At 35.2% G+C, this 18,081-nt stretch overlaps 3 protein-coding genes across 3 annotated transcripts; 2 read left to right on the plus strand and 1 right to left on the minus strand.

The window, feature by feature from the left end:
• Nucleotides 1-6,138: 6,138 nt before the first annotated feature.
• Nucleotides 6,139-6,564, minus strand: LOC115980636. The gene has a single exon (XM_031102866.1). It carries the CDS (start codon nucleotides 6,562-6,564, stop codon nucleotides 6,139-6,141), a length of 426 nt encoding a protein of 141 aa, XP_030958726.1.
• A 4,980-nt stretch (nucleotides 6,565-11,544) lies between these two features.
• On the plus strand, nucleotides 11,545-12,060 carry LOC115980637 (TMV resistance protein N-like). The gene has a single exon (XM_031102867.1). It carries the CDS (start codon nucleotides 11,545-11,547, stop codon nucleotides 12,058-12,060), a length of 516 nt encoding a protein of 171 aa, XP_030958727.1.
• A 101-nt stretch (nucleotides 12,061-12,161) lies between these two features.
• LOC115979307 (replication protein A 70 kDa DNA-binding subunit C-like) lies at nucleotides 12,162-16,944 on the plus strand. The gene is made up of 6 exons (XM_031101329.1): nucleotides 12,162-12,176; nucleotides 15,863-15,944; nucleotides 16,029-16,140; nucleotides 16,236-16,387; nucleotides 16,514-16,634; nucleotides 16,767-16,944. Exons 3-6 carry the CDS (start codon nucleotides 16,117-16,119, stop codon nucleotides 16,938-16,940), a joined length of 471 nt encoding a protein of 156 aa, XP_030957189.1. The 5' UTR covers nucleotides 12,162-12,176; nucleotides 15,863-15,944; nucleotides 16,029-16,116; the 3' UTR covers nucleotides 16,941-16,944.
• Nucleotides 16,945-18,081: the final 1,137 nt, after the last annotated feature.

Raw genomic sequence — 18,081 nt, forward strand, 5'->3', positions numbered from 1 at the left:
TAGCTCTAAAAATAATTGGCGCAAATTTGTATAAAAGAACTAAACGTGAATGGAAAAGTGCATTAGACAAATATAAAAGAATTCCTGAGGGAGCTATTCAAGAAATACTCAAAATAAGCTATGATGGATTGGACCAAACTCGACGGGATATTTTTCTTGATATTGCATGTTTCCTTAAAGGATTCCACAAGAATCATGTTGTAGATATACAAAGTAGCATCAATTTCTATGAACTAGATTATGATATTAAAAGACTAATTGAGAAGTGTCTCATAACTGTTACTAAAGATGGTGAACTATCAATGCATGACTTGATTCAACAAATGGGTTGGGAAATTGTTCGAGAAGAATCACCACAAGTGGTCAAGAAACGTAGCAGGTTAGTGTTTTGAGGATGCTTGTGAAGTACTAATTGAAAATACGGTATAAATTGTTTTAATTTACCTTTTCCTATTTTTTCACAAGTTGATTTAGTCTTTTTTTTTTTTTTTTTTTTTAATGTTTATGAAAATATAAGCTTATGAGTGTGGCTTTTGTTTAAAGTTTAACAATCTATTATATTTTTGGTGAATTATCTTCCATAATGTGATTTACTTAAAGTTTTGTTGAATTAGGGGTCAAATGAAGTTCGAGTCATAATAGTGCATTTGCTTGAACCAAATAACATGCAGTTGAATCTTGAAAAGATGAAGAATCTCAAATACTTGGAAGTTCGTAATGTAATTTGTGAAGACTTGGAATTTCTTCCTAATGGGTTAAGGTTATTTGATTGGAATAAATTTCCTTTATCTTCCTTGCCATCCACCTTTGAACCTAAAAACCTCGTTGCACTCAACATGCCATGGAGCCACATTGAATTGGATGAGCATTTCAAGGTATGATCATTAGAATTTATAAATTCTTATTAGGTTTTTGTTAATGAATGCTCTTAGAAAACAAGTTAAGTCACAATTTTTTGTTGTTGCTAAAACCAAACCACATTTCTATTACTACATTAAATAATATTTCTTTACATTTTTTCAATAAATAAAATAAATTGTGTACAAATATTAAAAAATGTACACATAATCATAATAAATTGATGGATAATAAATCAATGAACTATCTATTGACATTTTTAAAAAATTTTAAAAAAGAGTAGTGCTATGAATGTTACAAGTTTTACTAAATTGAACATACAAAATGATGTGTCATCAATTGTAAAGAAACAATTCAAATATTCATCCACCAATCACATTTGTTGTTATATCAGTTTGTAAATTTTATATAGTAAAACTTGTTGTATCTTTAACAATTTTCTTTTAAAAAATATTTATTATAATTCAAAATTGAACATTTATTATTTCTTAAGTTATGCTCTTAGCCTTATCATTTTAAAGTTTGTTTCCTTTTTACTAACAAATTTCAAAAACCTTCCTTCTTCTACAAAGGTGTTGGTTTGAAACACTTAAATATATGGATTTAAGATATTGTGAAAATATTACAGAAGTTCCTGACTTATCGAGGATTGCCCCAAACCAAACATAAAGGAGTTGGAACTTCTTAAATGCATAAATTTAGTTGAGGTTCATCAGTCAGTTGGACTTCTTGAAGAACTTGAATACTGGAATATCAGCGGCTGTCAAAATCTTAAAATCTAACCAAGAAACCTCCGGTTGAAATCTCTTAAATTGTTTTATCTCGATGGCTGTGAAAGTCTTGATCAAGGGACGAAAAGATCAGCATGGTTTTCATCAATGGGATATCTTATTTGTCTTCGTGAGTTGTCAATAAGTTTTAAAAACATGAAAGATGTTCACATCTCTAATTAACAAAATCTTAGGCAGCTCCTGATATTTGATTGTGAAAATTTACCAAAAGCTATGTATACTCCAGATTGCTTCCCCAAATTAAAAACTTTACTTATCCATTCCAGCAACATTACTACTCTCCCTGAAATTGCTAACATATTTCTCAAATTAAAGATTCTTATTGTTCACGTTTGTTGTAACCTTCGAGAAATTCCAAGGCTTCCACCATGTATACAAATTGTACATACAGAAGGGTGCAGTTCGTTGAATTCACAATCAAGAAGAAGAATATTGAATCAGGTCTCTCTTAAACAATTTCTGTTAACTTTTCCAAGTATAATATAATATATTATTAAATTTTTTGCTAAACTGAAGTTTCTTGATTTTGTTAATTGCAAGCAGTTTGGAAAAATTATGCTTCCACAAAGTTTAGTATGTGCAAGGAGAATACATCATCAATATTTTGTATCTAAAGCTAACTTTGAATCAGAATCAGAATTTGATTTTGATGAAGCTACATCTGAAACGGGCTCTTCATCTGGAACGGACTCTAATCATGAAACAAACAATGAATCTGTATCAGAATTTGAACTCGATGAAGCTATATCTGAAACGGACTCCACATCTGAACTTGATGATGAAGATGATATAGATACATATAACCTTACACTTCCAGGAACTAAGATTCCAACGTGGTTTAACCACCGAAGTGTTGGAAGTTCCGTATCATTCAGGATCAGCCGGAAACTTCCATCAGTTGCTTTATGTGTTGCTTTCAATGTGGAACGAAAGGATATTTTGTCAGATCCAAATGAAACGTTTGTTTGTTCTGCCTATCTTTCATTCTATGGTTTTGAAGAATTGCTTAAGTCTAATGGTTTTATTTTAGATCCATCATTATCTTTTATGTGGTTTTGCTTTATCAGTGGAAGTGTATTGAAAAGAATAAATTTAGATGAATGTAATGATGTTAAGCTTTGATATGAAATTTCATACTATAATCCTAAATTAGTAAAAGTTTCCATAGAAAGGTGTGGGGTCCATGTAGCATGCATATGTCCTCCCCTTCAGATTTTCGATGTAGATTGACAGTTTTTAGACCCCTTAAACAATTGATTAAACCTAGGTAATTAGCCAAGTTGTTATTTAGTCCAATTAAACAAGTCTAGGTTATCACAATAATAAAGATCAAATCATGCAAAACAGCGGAAAATAAATAACACACGATATGATCACCCAGGAAACCAAACCGGTAAAAACCTGGGGAGGATTTGACCTAGCTATCCTCAAGGTAAACTTGAATCCACTATCAGAAAGAATCGAAGTTCATACAAAAGGACTTACAAGCACCTCCGCTCGACTTCCTAATGCTACCAACCAGTAGAACTTACTGACACGACCACGTGCAAGCTCCGAATCCACGGACTCCTTCTTTCTTTGGATTCCCACCAGCTACAAGCACCCCCGCTTGTGTATTCTTTAAGCTTTAATGGCAGCAGCTGTTTTGATCATCAAGGTGTAGAGAATATCTCCTCCTTGAAAACCCTAAGTTTATGTAAAGGAAAGCTCCTCTAGATCTCACAAGAGATTTACACAAACCGCAATATGAGTAACACTAAAACGTGGCTAGGGTTTTCCTTTTATACTTAGGACAAATAAGAAACCCTAAAAACGTTTTAAAACAACTAGGGCTGAGTAGGAAAATTCTGCAAAAAAGAAATTTGCCCGACGTTCGATCGGTCGAGCCTAAGCTTCGATCGATCGAGCCTGGCCGAAAGCCACACTGCTTTCTACTTTACACTCGATTCCAACTTTACATTGACTTACAACTTTGAGCTAGCTTTAAACACTTCTAAACACATTGTTTTGATCATGGTTTGCCAACAATACAAATTAGAGTTCTAAATACATAAAGTCCTACACTTTAGAACCTAACATAGATGAAAGATTGAGAATGTTTTTAAGGAGAGTTGAGGTCCTGCTCCACCCCTTCAAGCAAATGCGCATCAAATTCTCAAAAAACCAAGATGCCTATTGCCCTCTCTGTGAGATAGCAGAAGATTCCTTATTACATCTATTTCAAACCTGTCCCTATGCCAGAGGAAATGGTATGGTGGTGGCTTTCGAGTTGAAATGATCAAAGCTCAATCTGCTATGGAATTTGTTGAACATATAATTGACCCCCCAAATGAGTTACTTGTTGAAAGAATTACCAAAGATGAGTTCACACTGTATGCAATAGTGGCAATGAAAATACTTTGGATGGTACGAGAGGAAGCTTTGTTTTCAAACACTAAAGCCAGCATAAATCAGTTAGCCCACCATCTAAACAAATAGTATGACTTTTACTTGAGATCACTTGGGATTCCAAGGGTGACCGAAGAGCAAAATAGGGGAAGTGTTTGGACGAGTCCACCTTAGCAATGGGTAAGCATTAGTTTTGACTCTGTGGCAAGATGTTGTGCAATAATGTAGGCATAGCCTTGCAAAATGGGCCAAAATGAAACGAGAAGCGATACTGTCCCCTTGTAAATTAGACACTGACTTCAATCCTTGTCTGTTATGCTATGTAAGACTCTTGATTCAACTACAAAGAAACTTGCCAAGGTACTATTATTACATTTAAGATTCTTCTCCTCTAAATTAATTTTTTCATTCATATGATTGGGCACAAATACAATTTGAAAGGACATTAATGTAAAGAAAATTGGAGTGAATGAATGAAATTTTGTCACATTAGATTAGTCAATTTTGTTTTGTTGTACATTCGTTTTTTGATTGGTTGAGTGTTATACCTTTATGAGGTAGTGAAGCCAAATGTTATGGGATTTGAAACTCCTTTACTGAACTCCTTCAGTTAAAATTGTTCTTTATAGTTGTGCTGTGCCATTTGGTTTTATTTTGACTTATATATTCCTATTACTCTGCTTTGAATAGTTTGAAATTTGGGGAAAGCTAACACTCGGTTAAATAGGAGTGGAATATCAAGGTGACAACAGGTGTAATACTTCCGTTGAAGCAGTATGAATAGAAGAAGAAAAACTTGGAGATATTAGGCTTATAATTGAATTGTGAAGAATGACCTTTAGTTGTCTCCATAATTTGCCCAATATGTATTTGTGGTGCAATTTATTTAGTCTGGTGTAAAGTGGTGGGCCTTGCTTGTAGTGTTGGGCTGCTTCTTGCTACACTAGGCCCAAGTTTTTTGGATAAGGGAGTTGGGACCGGTCCCAAAATTACTATGTCAAGATTGGTAGGTTCCTGTCATGGTTGAAGGATGTAGCAAATGAAAATCTAAAGGGTTAGGGGTTATGCGAGGGCCATTGGAGTCACTTCCAGCGTTGTTGCGAAACTTTGGGCCTTAGAGAGATGGGATTCACTTATGTATTTCCCTCAAATTGCCGGTAGTGGGAATTGGGCTAGATGCGAAGCTGGTTGTTGATCTCTTGAAAAAGGAAGTTGGGAACACAAATGGTAATGATGCTTTTATGGCTGACTGTAGAGAAGGATTGAAGGAAATTCCTCTAGTTAGAATTCAACACTGCTACCAAGAAGCCAACAAGTGTGCCGATGCACTAGCTAGAAAGGGAGCTCTTCTATCTCAGGATTTTGTTGTTTTTGTAGAGCCCCCATTGGATGTTGCTCTACTCCTTAGTTTTGATTCTGTTGGCACTATGGTTTTGATTCTGTTAGCACTATGTATGACTGTCATGTTTACTCCTTTTGGAGGTTGCTTAGTTGTTAATGATAATTTCCTTTCCACCCAAAAAAAGAAAAAAAGAAAAAAGAAAATCTAAGTGGCATGACGCTTGTTTTATTTGTAAATCTAGAGATTGGTGCAAGGTATTTGCTGGTTGTTAGCATACGCTTATTACTACTGCTATTAGGCTTTCCATTAAGGAAGCCTTTTTAAATGTGGTACAAAGAGGGTGCTGGTGAATTTGGTCTTTACAAATGGCATAGCTATATTGACATTTATGTTGGAAAAATAATATTGAGTGAATAAGAAATTGACGTTTAATTTGTTCACTTGAAAATGTTATTAAAAGTAATGAAAATCCTGAGTCCCACATAGAAAAGGAAAGAGGTAATATATGAGTTTATATGCTCATAGGTCGGACATTGTGTTGGCCTTTTTTTTTTTGGGCTAAACTTAAATTTCATTAAACACTAACAAAAGAGCACATTGAGGAATCTTCCATACAAACTGACATAAGAGAGGGAGGAAGATTACTCTTATTGAAACAAAATTGTTGGGAGGAGTTCAACGCAAATCTAGCAGTTGAATGTGCAGCTGAGTTGCTATTTCTCCTAATCCAACGAAACTTACAAGAAAAAAAACTAGAAACTAAGCTACAAATATTGTTAATAATAGTGCATCACCCTCAACAATGGCAGTCTTCCAATGTTCCTGAATCGCAAGCTGTACAGCCCAAAGAATAGAGGTAGCTTCTGCTTGAGATGGTGACCACGAATGGAAACTAGAACCCCAAATATATAGGACTTCACCTCGATGATCTCTAGCGACCACTGCCAGGGCAGATTTGGAGCTATTTAGCGCAGCATCCACATTAAGTTTGATCCATCCATGAGGGGGAGGGGTCCACATAGGATTTGGTTGAACTGTTGGTAGTGCTCTTGTGACTGAGAAAACTCTAGAATACTCCAAGAACCTTGTTTGAACATTCTTCTTAGAAAGATGGATATCAGCTATACCATCTTGAAACTGAATTAGGTTCCTTGTCCTCCAAATTTCATTAATGATCAGCGCCATATTAAGGGAGATGGTCCACTGATCATGTGATGGAGGGGGGAATTTGGAGGAATTAATATTAGCTTGATAATGTCCTTATCAGTGGCAAGGGAGGAGGTTTCAATGCGTAGACCCTAACAAGCAGAAGCCCATAAAGCCCTAGTGAAAGGACAGCCAAAAAAGAGGTGGATAGGAGATTCTTCTGCATTATTACAGAGAATGCATGTAGGATCAATATGGTCAAGTCTTCGATTCAGATTCACCTTTGTAGGGACTGCACTAGCTCCAATTCTCCACAGCAGCATTCTTAATCTTTTGGGTAGCTTTGCCTTCCAAAGCTTCTTCCAGTGGCTACTTTGGAGATTAGCGCTGATAGAGGATCTGAATAAGACATTGTGGACCGATTTGACCGAGAAGATGCCCTTAGGATCTGGCACCCATATGAGCTTTTCTTGCCTAGGACTGTAAGGGATAGGAATAGTTGAGATTGCTTTAGCTGATTCAGCAGAGAATAATTCAGTCACCATTGCAACTTTCCAAGTTCTAGTTGAAAGGTCAATCAACTCATATGCCTTCAGCTGTTGTTGAGTGTCTATGCTCACTCTAGGTTGAGGTTTGAAGCCTTCTAGCCATGGAACCCAAGGGTTTGCCCATATATCTATTGACCTTCCATCACCCAGTAGATAGCAAGCTTCTTTTTCTACAAGCTTCTTAGCACCCTCAATAGTTCTCCAAGTGGTGGAGGCAATTTTGGGTGGTTCAGCCCTTAGCCAATCACTACTAACTTTGTACTTCGCTCGAAGCAAATCCATGCAAATACTCTCTTTTCCAGAACAAACCATCCAAGCTAGTTTTGCTATCAAGGCTAAGTTTACCTCTTTGGATTTCTTAAAACCCAGACCACTTGCACTCTTGGGGCAGCACAACATTGGGTTGGCCTTTGGCATATGTGAACTGGACCCTCTTGTCTAAATAATATTTTTTATTATTTTATTTTGTTTTTAAGTCAGTCAGTCTATGTATAGCAATTATTATTCGAATAGTATGTTTGTTCACTAACGTATATAAATTCATAGTCCCTCATTCATGAAAACTGACTTTTGGAAAAAACTCTCTTTGAGAGAAAATAATTTTCTGCATTCATTTGAGTCAAGGAGAAAGAAAGAGACATAAAGTAGTTCACAGAGCACGAACCTAGTGTGCTTCTTCTTCGTGCTGTAGATCATTTTATCCTGAGAGACAGACGTCCATGAGTCTCAAAGCACTACAAATTGTATGAGGGGTAAAATCTGCTTTAAGGAGATTGTGTCAAACACAAGACTTAATCTGAATCATTCATTCTTTACACATTTGGTCTGTTAGTTTTTTAATTATTTGCAGATTTCTTCTTATATATACAATATCTATTTATTGTTTTTGTCTATTACATTTATTTGTGTTGTTGCTTATATTTAAATCTGTATGTTATTGCTTTTGTTTTATCACAAAAGTAAATTGTTGAAATATATCCAACAATTTATTGGTTGGACTCTACTGTTATATTGTTCATTAGAAGCATCAGCAGTGGGTTGCCATTTTTTTACATCAAACAGGGGGATAGGAGTTTGTCTCTCGAGCAGCAGACACACAAAGATGAAAGCTTGATTGCTTGTGTTTTTGTTTTGATTTGGTTTTATTTATTTTTCCTGGTTTTGGCTGGATTGATGTATAGATACAAACTTGGGTTTTTATGATGTAATTAACAAGAACACTATTTTACTTCTTTGATAGTACTAACAAAATAGTAGATTTACTATTTTAGAGTTTGTTTGGCTCTAAAGATATTTAGAGTTTGTTTGGTTCTAGAGCCTTTGTGTATTGCATTATTCTTTTAATAATACCTACCCAAAAGAAAAAAAAAAAAAAAAAAAAAAAAAAAGGAAAAAATCCAAGCTTAACCTTGTTATATATGTCGTTGTTCTTATAATACGTGATGATTGAAGACAAATGAATTTGAAGTAATGACTCAATCCATGAGAGCATAATACCATTTGATTGACAAGAACCCTTAAGTGTTTTGTAATGAACTGATAACAGAAGACTTTTCAATGATGGCCTAGAAGCTGTCAATAACGAGTCAAACATGGCTGAGGACAAGTGCACGCTGTGTTTGGTTTAGAGAATGAAAAATTTGGAACAATGAAATCCCTTATTTACGAAGGATCCCACTTTAGAAATAACGACACATTTCTTCCCAAAAGGTAAAGACTTCACATAGGAATTTTGTTGAAAGAACACAGAAAAGAAAAGAAAAGTAAACAACATAGGCCATAGTCGTCATCACAAAGTTCATTCCCTCGTATCTTTCTTTTTCTACTTTTCATGAACTCCACAAAGCCCCCCCTCCCAGTTCCAACCAAATTGGTGGTTGGAGGGTTTTGGTTTTACAAGAAATGAGTTTGAAATTTCATTGAAAAAATATTAATTTTATTAATGGATTGATAATGTGGCAAAATCATAACCTTTTTAAAACTTTTATTTTAAAAGAATTGTGAAGATCTAAAGAGCTCTACTAAATAGAATACCTTTAAGGACAACTCTAGATAATCTTGATGGTTTAGTCAGAGTTAAGCCAAATCAGCACCCCTAAACTCTAGTTGCAAAATGTACTCCTTCCTGGTGGGGTTGTTTGGGGGCACTCTAAAGATGTGTAAACATGTGGGACCCCTAACCTAGTGAGCCTATATGCTGACTTGGAAAGATCTGGATGAAGACGAGGCAAGAAGAGAGCACCGGATTCAATTTAATTTAGTGCCCGTTTGGTTCCACATTTTCAGCTCAAAAAGCGCTTTTTGAAAAAAGCCAGTCCTAAATTTGCGTTTGGTTAAGCCCAAAACGCAACTTTTATCAAAAAGTTGCGTTTTGGGCATAGAGCAAAAACGCGGACAAACGCGAAAAATTTTATGGACCTCTGAGGGTCCATAAATGAAAAAGCGCACTGCGCGTTTTGGATGGTTACCGTTGCTACGGTAGAATTACGGAAATACCCATTCAATTAGAACATCAACTCTTTCGGAAACAGTAGATCAAGAACAGAAAAAAAAAAAAAAAAATAGAACAGCTCTTTCGGAAGCAGCAGATCAAGAACAGAAAAAAAGAAAAAAAAATTTAGAACAACTCTTTCGGAAACAGCAGATCAAGAACAGAAAAAAAAAAAAAAATTAGAGCAACAACTCTTTCGGATCAACAGCAGATCAACAACAACAACAAGAAAATTAGAACAACAGCAGATCAAGACCCTCTGGCGGATCAAAAAGACTGACGAAAAAAAAAGGGGAGGGAGAGATTTACCGACCATCCAATCTTCCCGATCATCCAATCTTCCCGATGATCCAAGAACAAGAAAAAAAAAATAGAAAAAGAAGAAGGAGAGCTGGTTCCTTCATTCGTTTTGAAGTGCTAAGAGAACAAAAAAAAAAAAAGAAGAAGAAGAAGAGAGCGACTGTTCTGGCCTGAAGTGCTAAGAGGAAAAAAAAAAAAAAAAGAAGAAGAAAGAGAGCGACTCTTCTGGACTGAAGTGCTTAAGAGGAAAAAAAAAAGATGAAAGAGCTGTGGAATGAATGTTTTGGATGGTGCTGGTGTGGTAGGAATAAAAGAGGAATGAAGGAAAAAACAAAAGAAGGAAAAAACAAAAGAAAAGAGTGTGGGTACGTGGGTGGAGGAGAAAAAAAGAGGGGGAAAAAAAAAAAAAAAGAAAAAGAAGAAGGGAAGGAGAGCCCACGTGTGTGTGTGGGGAGAGAAAAAAAATTATATCACAATTTTTTTACAATAAATTTTAAGGTAGGTTATTATTATCTAATATTGGTGAGAAAAAAATAATTTTTTTAGAAAGAGAAAAAAATAATTTTAATAGTATGTTAAAATTAAAATTAATATCAATTTATATCACAATATTTTCACAATACTTTCATAATAAATCTTAAGTGGTAGGTTATTATTAGCTAATATTGGTGAGAAAAAAATATTTTTTTTAGAAAGAGAAAAATTAATTTAAGTATGATGAAATAATTGATTTAAGTATGAAACAAACTCACATAAAAAAAAAAGTATGAAATAAATTCCCTTATATATACATTGTCCTTTTTGGTCATTTACCCCTTAAAAAGCCACTTTTAACAGTTTTTACCAAACACTCAGCTTTTTCATTATGCACTTTTTAACAGCTTTTACCAAACACTCAGCTTTTTGAAACTCCACTTTTTCATTATGCACTTTTACAAAACTCCTCTTTTTCATTATGCACTTTTTTAAAAAGCTGAACCAAACTCACCCTTAATGTATATTCTATACTAAAATTTGGAACAATATGTATATCAATTTATTAGCGGTTAATACCAGTTTCGAAAATTCATCACATGCTAAGGTCCAGAGTCCAGAACATCGTTTCACTTGTCCAACTTCTCTTGGCGTTGCTCCTATTGAAGTTACTCAAATTTAAAGCAAAAAAAGTCATATTCATCATGATCCAAACCCAAATGGGCCCATGGGCCATGGCATGGCCAGCCAATTATCCACAATAACAAAATCTCAGTAGCCACGTCATCGATCCGCACTAATCCCTCTAAATAAAGCAACTGCCGTCGATGACACAGCAAATCAACGGCCACGATCCTTCTCTTCCGCGCCACTGCCGCATACACTTCTCATCAGAAATAATCATCAAAACCCCAGTAACGAATCACAGCCGTCCATAGCCCTTACGAAATCAACGTCCACGATCGTCCTCCTCTCCCTCCTAAAATTTCAATTTCAATCCCCTGGTATAAATTCACTCACGCTCCCTCCAAATCTGATTGCAAATTCAAAGAAAGAAGAGTGGGGCAGTAAAAAGCACAGAAGAAAAGACTAAGATGACGGAGAGAGAAAGAACGTGTATCAGCAATTTGCTTGACTTTGCCATTCCTATTTCCACTTTCCTTTGTCTAATTTCTATCACATGTTTCTCTCTCTTCTCTTATCACTATGGCTTCTCTGAGAGGCTCTTCTTCCTCTTTCACCCAACACTGCAAATATGATGTGTTCTTGAGTTTCAGAGGTAAAGATACTCGCACTGGTTTCATCAGCTTTTTAGATGGATTTTTGTGTGATAAAGGAATTAACACCTTTATGGATGAAAAGCTTCCAATTGGAGAAGAAATTACTGCAGAACTTCTAGAAGCCATTGAAAGTTCTAGGATTTCTATAATTGTCTTTTCTGAAAACTACGCATCTTCCGCTTGGTGTTTGGATGAGCTTGTAAAAATCTTTGAGTGTAAGAAGAATGGTCAAATTGTACTACCTATTTTTTATGAGATAGATCCATCGGTAGTACGTAACCAAAAGGAAAAGTATGGTGAAGCGTTGGACAAACATGAACAAAATTTCAACATGAACAAAGTGCGAAGATGGAGGGTAGCTCTAAAAGAAGCTGGCAATACATGCGGTCGGCATTACAAAAAAGAGTATGTATTTAATGACTACTTTGTTATCTCCATTTAATTTTACAGTTTAGCAACAACTCCCAAGAGCTTTATTTTATTTTATTTTATTTATTTATTTATTGAAATTATCAAACTTTTATACTTTGATCATATCTATTGTGAAAGCTTACAAAGGTAACATTTCACTTAGCATGGCATTTCCTTTTTATTATTATTTTTATTAAGAGGGGAGGGGGGGCTAGCATCCTCACAATCGAATTGAAATCTTTTCAACTTGTTTTAGAGGAGGGAGGATTGGTCAGTATAATCTCCAAATATATGAGAGAGGAAAGGATTTTATGTCATCAGTCTTTATGGACAAGAATATCTCAAGGTGGCTGTTGGAAAACAATGAGCATGTGGTTTTAAAGAGGAAACAAAAACAGTTTGTTACGACTAGAGAAGGGGATGCTGACTATAAGAAATCCAATGCTTTTGGGCATTATTTGAACTCAGGGGAGGGCGCTGAAGGAGAATGGTGATTATCCTTGAAGGTCAAAGGATAAGTGGATGAAGGGGCTTAGGATTTTGAGTTAACGAAAATTGATAGGACCAGAGCAATCTCTTATTATAAAGTGTAGAGTCATCACCGACTCTAGAGCATTAGGTTGGTGATAAATTTTTAAAATGTTTGCATGTGTCACAATAGGTGAAGAGGAGTTCAAGAAGAATAAGTGTTTCCTTTCTTGACTTTTCTTTTTGCTATTTTTTCTACCTATTCAACTAGTTTGGTAAGTGAATTTAGGATGTTGTTTCCTTGCTTGTCTCCTTAGTGTGGTAGTTTTCTATATAAAGCTACAGATTGTATAAATTCATCCAATAAGTAGAGTAGCAATCCAGTAAGTGTTCTTTTTACAAAGAAAGTGTAGTATTCAACAAGTATGAGTGAAATAGCAAGAGAGAAATAATGAAGAGTGGTGTGTGTAGCGTGTAAATCTATTTTATTCATAACGCCTCTACTTGAGTGTGGTGAGATTTATAACAAAGTATTTTTTTAAGATACTTTTTTTTTGGTTACATTTATTTTGACAAAGCTTCTGCAGCTGCAGATCTCTACATGAAGGAGTTGAATCAATCGAGTAAGGCTGATGAGATTGGGGAAAAATGGCTAGCCCTGTCCAAGACGGCAGGACCTTTGTGGTGGTGCTTGAGAATGAAGGTGTCAGAAAGATTTGGGCTGCGTTTGAATCGACTTCAAAGTGACTCCGGAAATGATTTTCCGGAAAATGCATGCGTTTGGCTGTCACGGAAAACGTTATTTTCCGGAAAATGATTTTCGGTTGACCACGAATTTTCCCTTTGACCACGGAAATCCATTTCTGCCTTCATTTTCACTTCAATTCACTTCCGAAAAGAGAGAGAGAGAGAGAGAGAGAGAGAGAGAGAGAGAGCCCAGATCAGAGAGAGAGAGAGGGACGATCGCGCCGACGAGCGGCGCGGTGCACGATCGCGATCGTCGATCGAGCGGCGCGATCGACGATCGCGATCGACGAGCGCGCTCGTCTCTCGTCGATCGACGAGCGTGCTCGTCTCTCGTCGGACGCTCGTCGGACGAGCGTTTCGCCGAATTTGATGTATTTTCTGGTAAAATGATTAAATGAACCAAACACCAAAATTAATTTTCCGTAAAATGAATTTTGTGACAGCCAAACACATGAAAACGTTTTCCTTTCCGGAAAATAGCATTTCCGGAAAATAGAATATTTTCCGGAAATGATTTTACGCGAACCAAACACAGCCTTATCTGCAAATGAAAGATATCTGGTGGTGGTTAGAGAAGGCACAATGAGGCAATTCCTTTGAAAACTCTCATGGATAATGATAAAGGAAAGCATCCCATGAGAGAGGAAATCTCTCAACTTGTGAAGAGAGGTGTTACAATTTGGGGAAGGGTCCGAAGTTATTAATAGTGAGTATGAACGAAGATGTGAAGAGACATTTTTTGGGACAGACACGGGCAAAGGAAAAAAAAAATACTGTATATATATATATATATATATATATATTTTTTTTGAAGTTCGTGAAATAAGCTGGGGTGTAGTGGGCCAAATGTAACACGCCTTGATATGGACTCAATTTAAGAGTACTAGGGGGTCTACACTGAAGCCATCTCATCAGGCCTGAGAGAGACTTTTTCAAGAAAGTTGATAGTTTGGAGGAGGAGATTCCGGATGTGGTGGAGTGAGTAAGTCAGCACATTTTGAGGTTCAGTTGGTTTCTAGGAGTATCTGTGGATGGCTTTGAGGAGTCTCAGGATTTGATATAGAGGGTCCGTTTGAATACAGCTGAAAATTGAAAACTGAAACTGAAAATTGAAAAACACTGTAGCGAAATAATTTTTAAATGTGTGAATAGTATCGTGGGACCCATTTTTAATAAAAAAGTTGCTGAAAAGTGAAATTTGTGGGTCTGTGAACAGTACACGATGTGTTGTGATTGGTCCAAAAAAATTTGAAAAGTCAAAGTTTGCGGCTACTGTTTATTGAACAATACATGAACAGTAGCCGCAACACCCAAAACGCTCCAAAACGCGTGAAAAAAAAAAAAAAAAAAAAAAAAAAAAAAAAAAAAGACAAAACGCAAACGCAATTTTTTTCAGCCGAATCCAAACGCTCTCAGAATCTCAAGGGAAAATGGCAGTAGAGTGAGAACACAAAGATCCAGAGTGCCAAAAGGAGTCAGGGAGCTTCAAAATCTTGGGTGTTGTGGTTGAAGGAAGGGGAAAGGAATACGGAGTTCATTCGTCAGTTGGCCAATTCTTCTCATTGTCATATAGGTAGTCTTAAAGCGGTTGATCCACTAACAAATGATGAAGCTGTAATTAGGGAGAATATTGAACTGACAGGAGCTATTGAACTGACAGATTTCAGGAAACTTAGTTTGGTGGGTAGTGTTTATAAAATTCTAGCTAATGTCTTAGCCAATCGTCTAAAGGGTGTGTTGGGTAGGATAGTGTCGTATAAGCAAAATGCCCTCATTTAAGGGTGACAGATTCTTGATTTGGTCCTAATAGCCAATGAGTGTTTGGATAGCCGCCTAAAATCTAGTAGACTGAGGGAGTTGTGTAAGCTTGGCGTATGATCATGAAAATTGGGGCTTTATATTGTACTTGCTTCAACGATGTGATTTTGAGAAAAAATAGAGAAAGTGGATAGAATTTTGTATTTTAACTGTTAAATTTTCAGTTTTAAAAAAAGGCGCTCCAGTTGGTTTCTTTGAGTAGTAGGGGTATTCATCCCAGAGACGTGCTTTCCCCATTGCTGTTTGTGATTGTTATGGAGGCCTTAAGTAGGTCGATCACTAAAGCAGTGTCAGGAGGTCATTTAAGTGGTTTTTCTATTGATAATGTCCAAGGGGACTAATGGTTATTTCTCATTTCCATTTTGCAAATGATACTCCTTTTTTGAGATGCAAACTCTATGCATATTTGGTATCTTCGTTGTAGTGTGGTGTGTTTTGAGGCAGTTTCAAGTGTGAATTAATTTGGGTAATTCTGAAATTGTGCCGGTAGGAGAAGTTCCAATTCCAAATATCCTTCTGGATTGAGGGGTTATTAGAGATCATGGATTCTTTGTACTTTAGTAATTTAGTTAGCTGTTTGATGTTTTTTTTTTTTAAATTTATATGAATTTTATTTTTCTATTTCTTGTTCTTTTGTATTTTTTTTGGTGCCTTTTCTGTACACGGCCTGTGAATGAGGATTGCACTTTTATTTAACGAATGAAAATTTTCCTCTAAAAAAACATTTCACTTAGCAATTTAACATATATAGAATGCCTCAAGATCAATAATCCTAATATATACTGTTTAACTTTTTGTAGGTGAGTATCATCTATCATCCACATGTGCAACAAAGCTCTACATCAACCTTGACATTCCAGAGGTTACAAGAGTTCGAGACAAGTGAAAATACTACCATGCTTTTTACTTTAAAAAAAAAAAAAATTATGCAAAGTAACCAAAAATAATATAAAATATTATGAATGCATTGCACAACACAATAAAAGGATCACCTAGCGTAGCAGATGGAAAACTTCCCCTACTTGATAGAAAGACAATAGCTGATTTAAAGGACATGGAATGGAACTCAAAGACAAAGGTATCAATTGTTCTTAAACGGCTTAAATTCGCTGTTGTATATGATTATTTAGTAGTTCTATAATAACTTTTTTAAAAAAAACCTTTATATTGCAGGTCATAGTGGTGACATGCCAAGCCAAAATCGTTAATGTCAATAATATATGCAGATGGTATGCATGTCTTAAATGCAAGAAAAAGGTCAAACCTTTCAAAGGAGTTTTATGGTGTGAGCGTTGTGAATTCGAGCCTAAATCTGCAGTATCAAGGTTAACCACAAATGATGTTGAATACCAAATATATAGTAGCAATTCTAAAAATCTATTTTAAAGTTCACACACGCACACACATAATATATACACACACTTCTACTAACAAATTTGCAAATGAAATAGATATAGAATACAAACCAAAGTAGAAGATGAAACCGGGTCAACGACGTTCATTTTGTTTGACAGAGGGGCTGAAAAAATTATATCTAATACTGCAAAAGAACTTGCAGAGATGAAAGAAAAGGTAATTAAAATATACAAATTGTACATTTGTGTTATGAAACCACAACATTAAATATATATATACACACACACAATACATCATATTTTCTCTTCTTATAACCTTATAAAGTTATGACATTTTCAATTTATACAGGATTTGAATGATAATAGCCTACCTTGGGAGATTGGAAACATAGTTGGCAAGAAATGTTTGTTCCAATTGCGTCTTGATAAATATAATTTGAAATATGGAAGAGAGGACTACACGGTTTCAAGAATCTTTGAGCCATATATCTCACACAAACAGAATGCCTCATATGAAGTTTAAATCCAAAAGGTAATTGTTAACTTATTCATTCATATAATAAGTTAATTTTCAGCATATTTATGACATCTCAATTGCCATCAAAATCATCATAAACAATATTAACAACACAATATTTGTATATAATGCGATGCCCTGTCTAACCAAATTCTCAATCATTGCAGGAAAACAAATTTGCATTTGTAGGAAAATTAGAGAATCACAACTCCTTCAACAATCAACTAATTGAAGTATCAGAAACCTCTGTTAAATATGATGCATTGACTGCTGCCAAAATTGTTGAAGATTTACAATCAAATGATAATAATATGCCAATCCAAATACTTCACAAACGCAGCCAAACTACTAAACAGAACGTATCAAAGAAGATAAAGATTTGAAGTGGAAACAAGAACAACTTATTATTAAGATTTTTATGATATAATGTTTATGTTAAGTTGATTGATGCATCATTTTAGAATTGTTATTATATCATGTTTATGTGATTATAGATGACACTAATCTATATATATATATATGGGTTGGGTTCAAGTTACACTTGGTATAATTTTAAGTAATGTTACACCACCTAATAGCTTATTATTGAATTAATATATTGAAAATCCAACCGTTAAATTATATATTCTATTAACATGTATGTCAATTTTAATATCAATTGTGTTAAGTTTTAGATCCCTATAAACTAGATTATTTAACCTAATTAATTAACTAAGTGAATACTTAGGTTTATTATTCAGATCTAGGTTAATTATTCAGATCTAGGATAAAACAATAAAGTCATATCATGTAAAGTAGCGGAAAATAAAGAACACAATGATATGATCATCTAGGAAAACCAAACCGATAAAAAACTTGGGGAGGATTTAACCTAGTTATCTTCAAGATAAAAAGCAAATTCACTAAAAAGAATTGAAGTTTACAATAAGACTTAGACCACTAACATCCTATTACTACTACACGTTGAACTTACTGCCATGACCCTATGATAGTTCCGAGTCAACAGACTACTTCTTTCCTTGGCCTTTGCAACACAAGCACCCACACTTGTGAATTTGAGACTCCACTCAAAGGTTTATCAACACAAACTCTCTTGTTTGTGACTCCAAAACCACCCTTAAAAGTTTAGATCATCAGTGCCTTTGAT

The sequence above is a fragment of the Quercus lobata genome, chromosome 3, assembly GCF_001633185.2.
Source record: "Quercus lobata isolate SW786 chromosome 3, ValleyOak3.0 Primary Assembly, whole genome shotgun sequence".
NCBI lineage: Eukaryota > Viridiplantae > Streptophyta > Magnoliopsida > Fagales > Fagaceae > Quercus > Quercus lobata.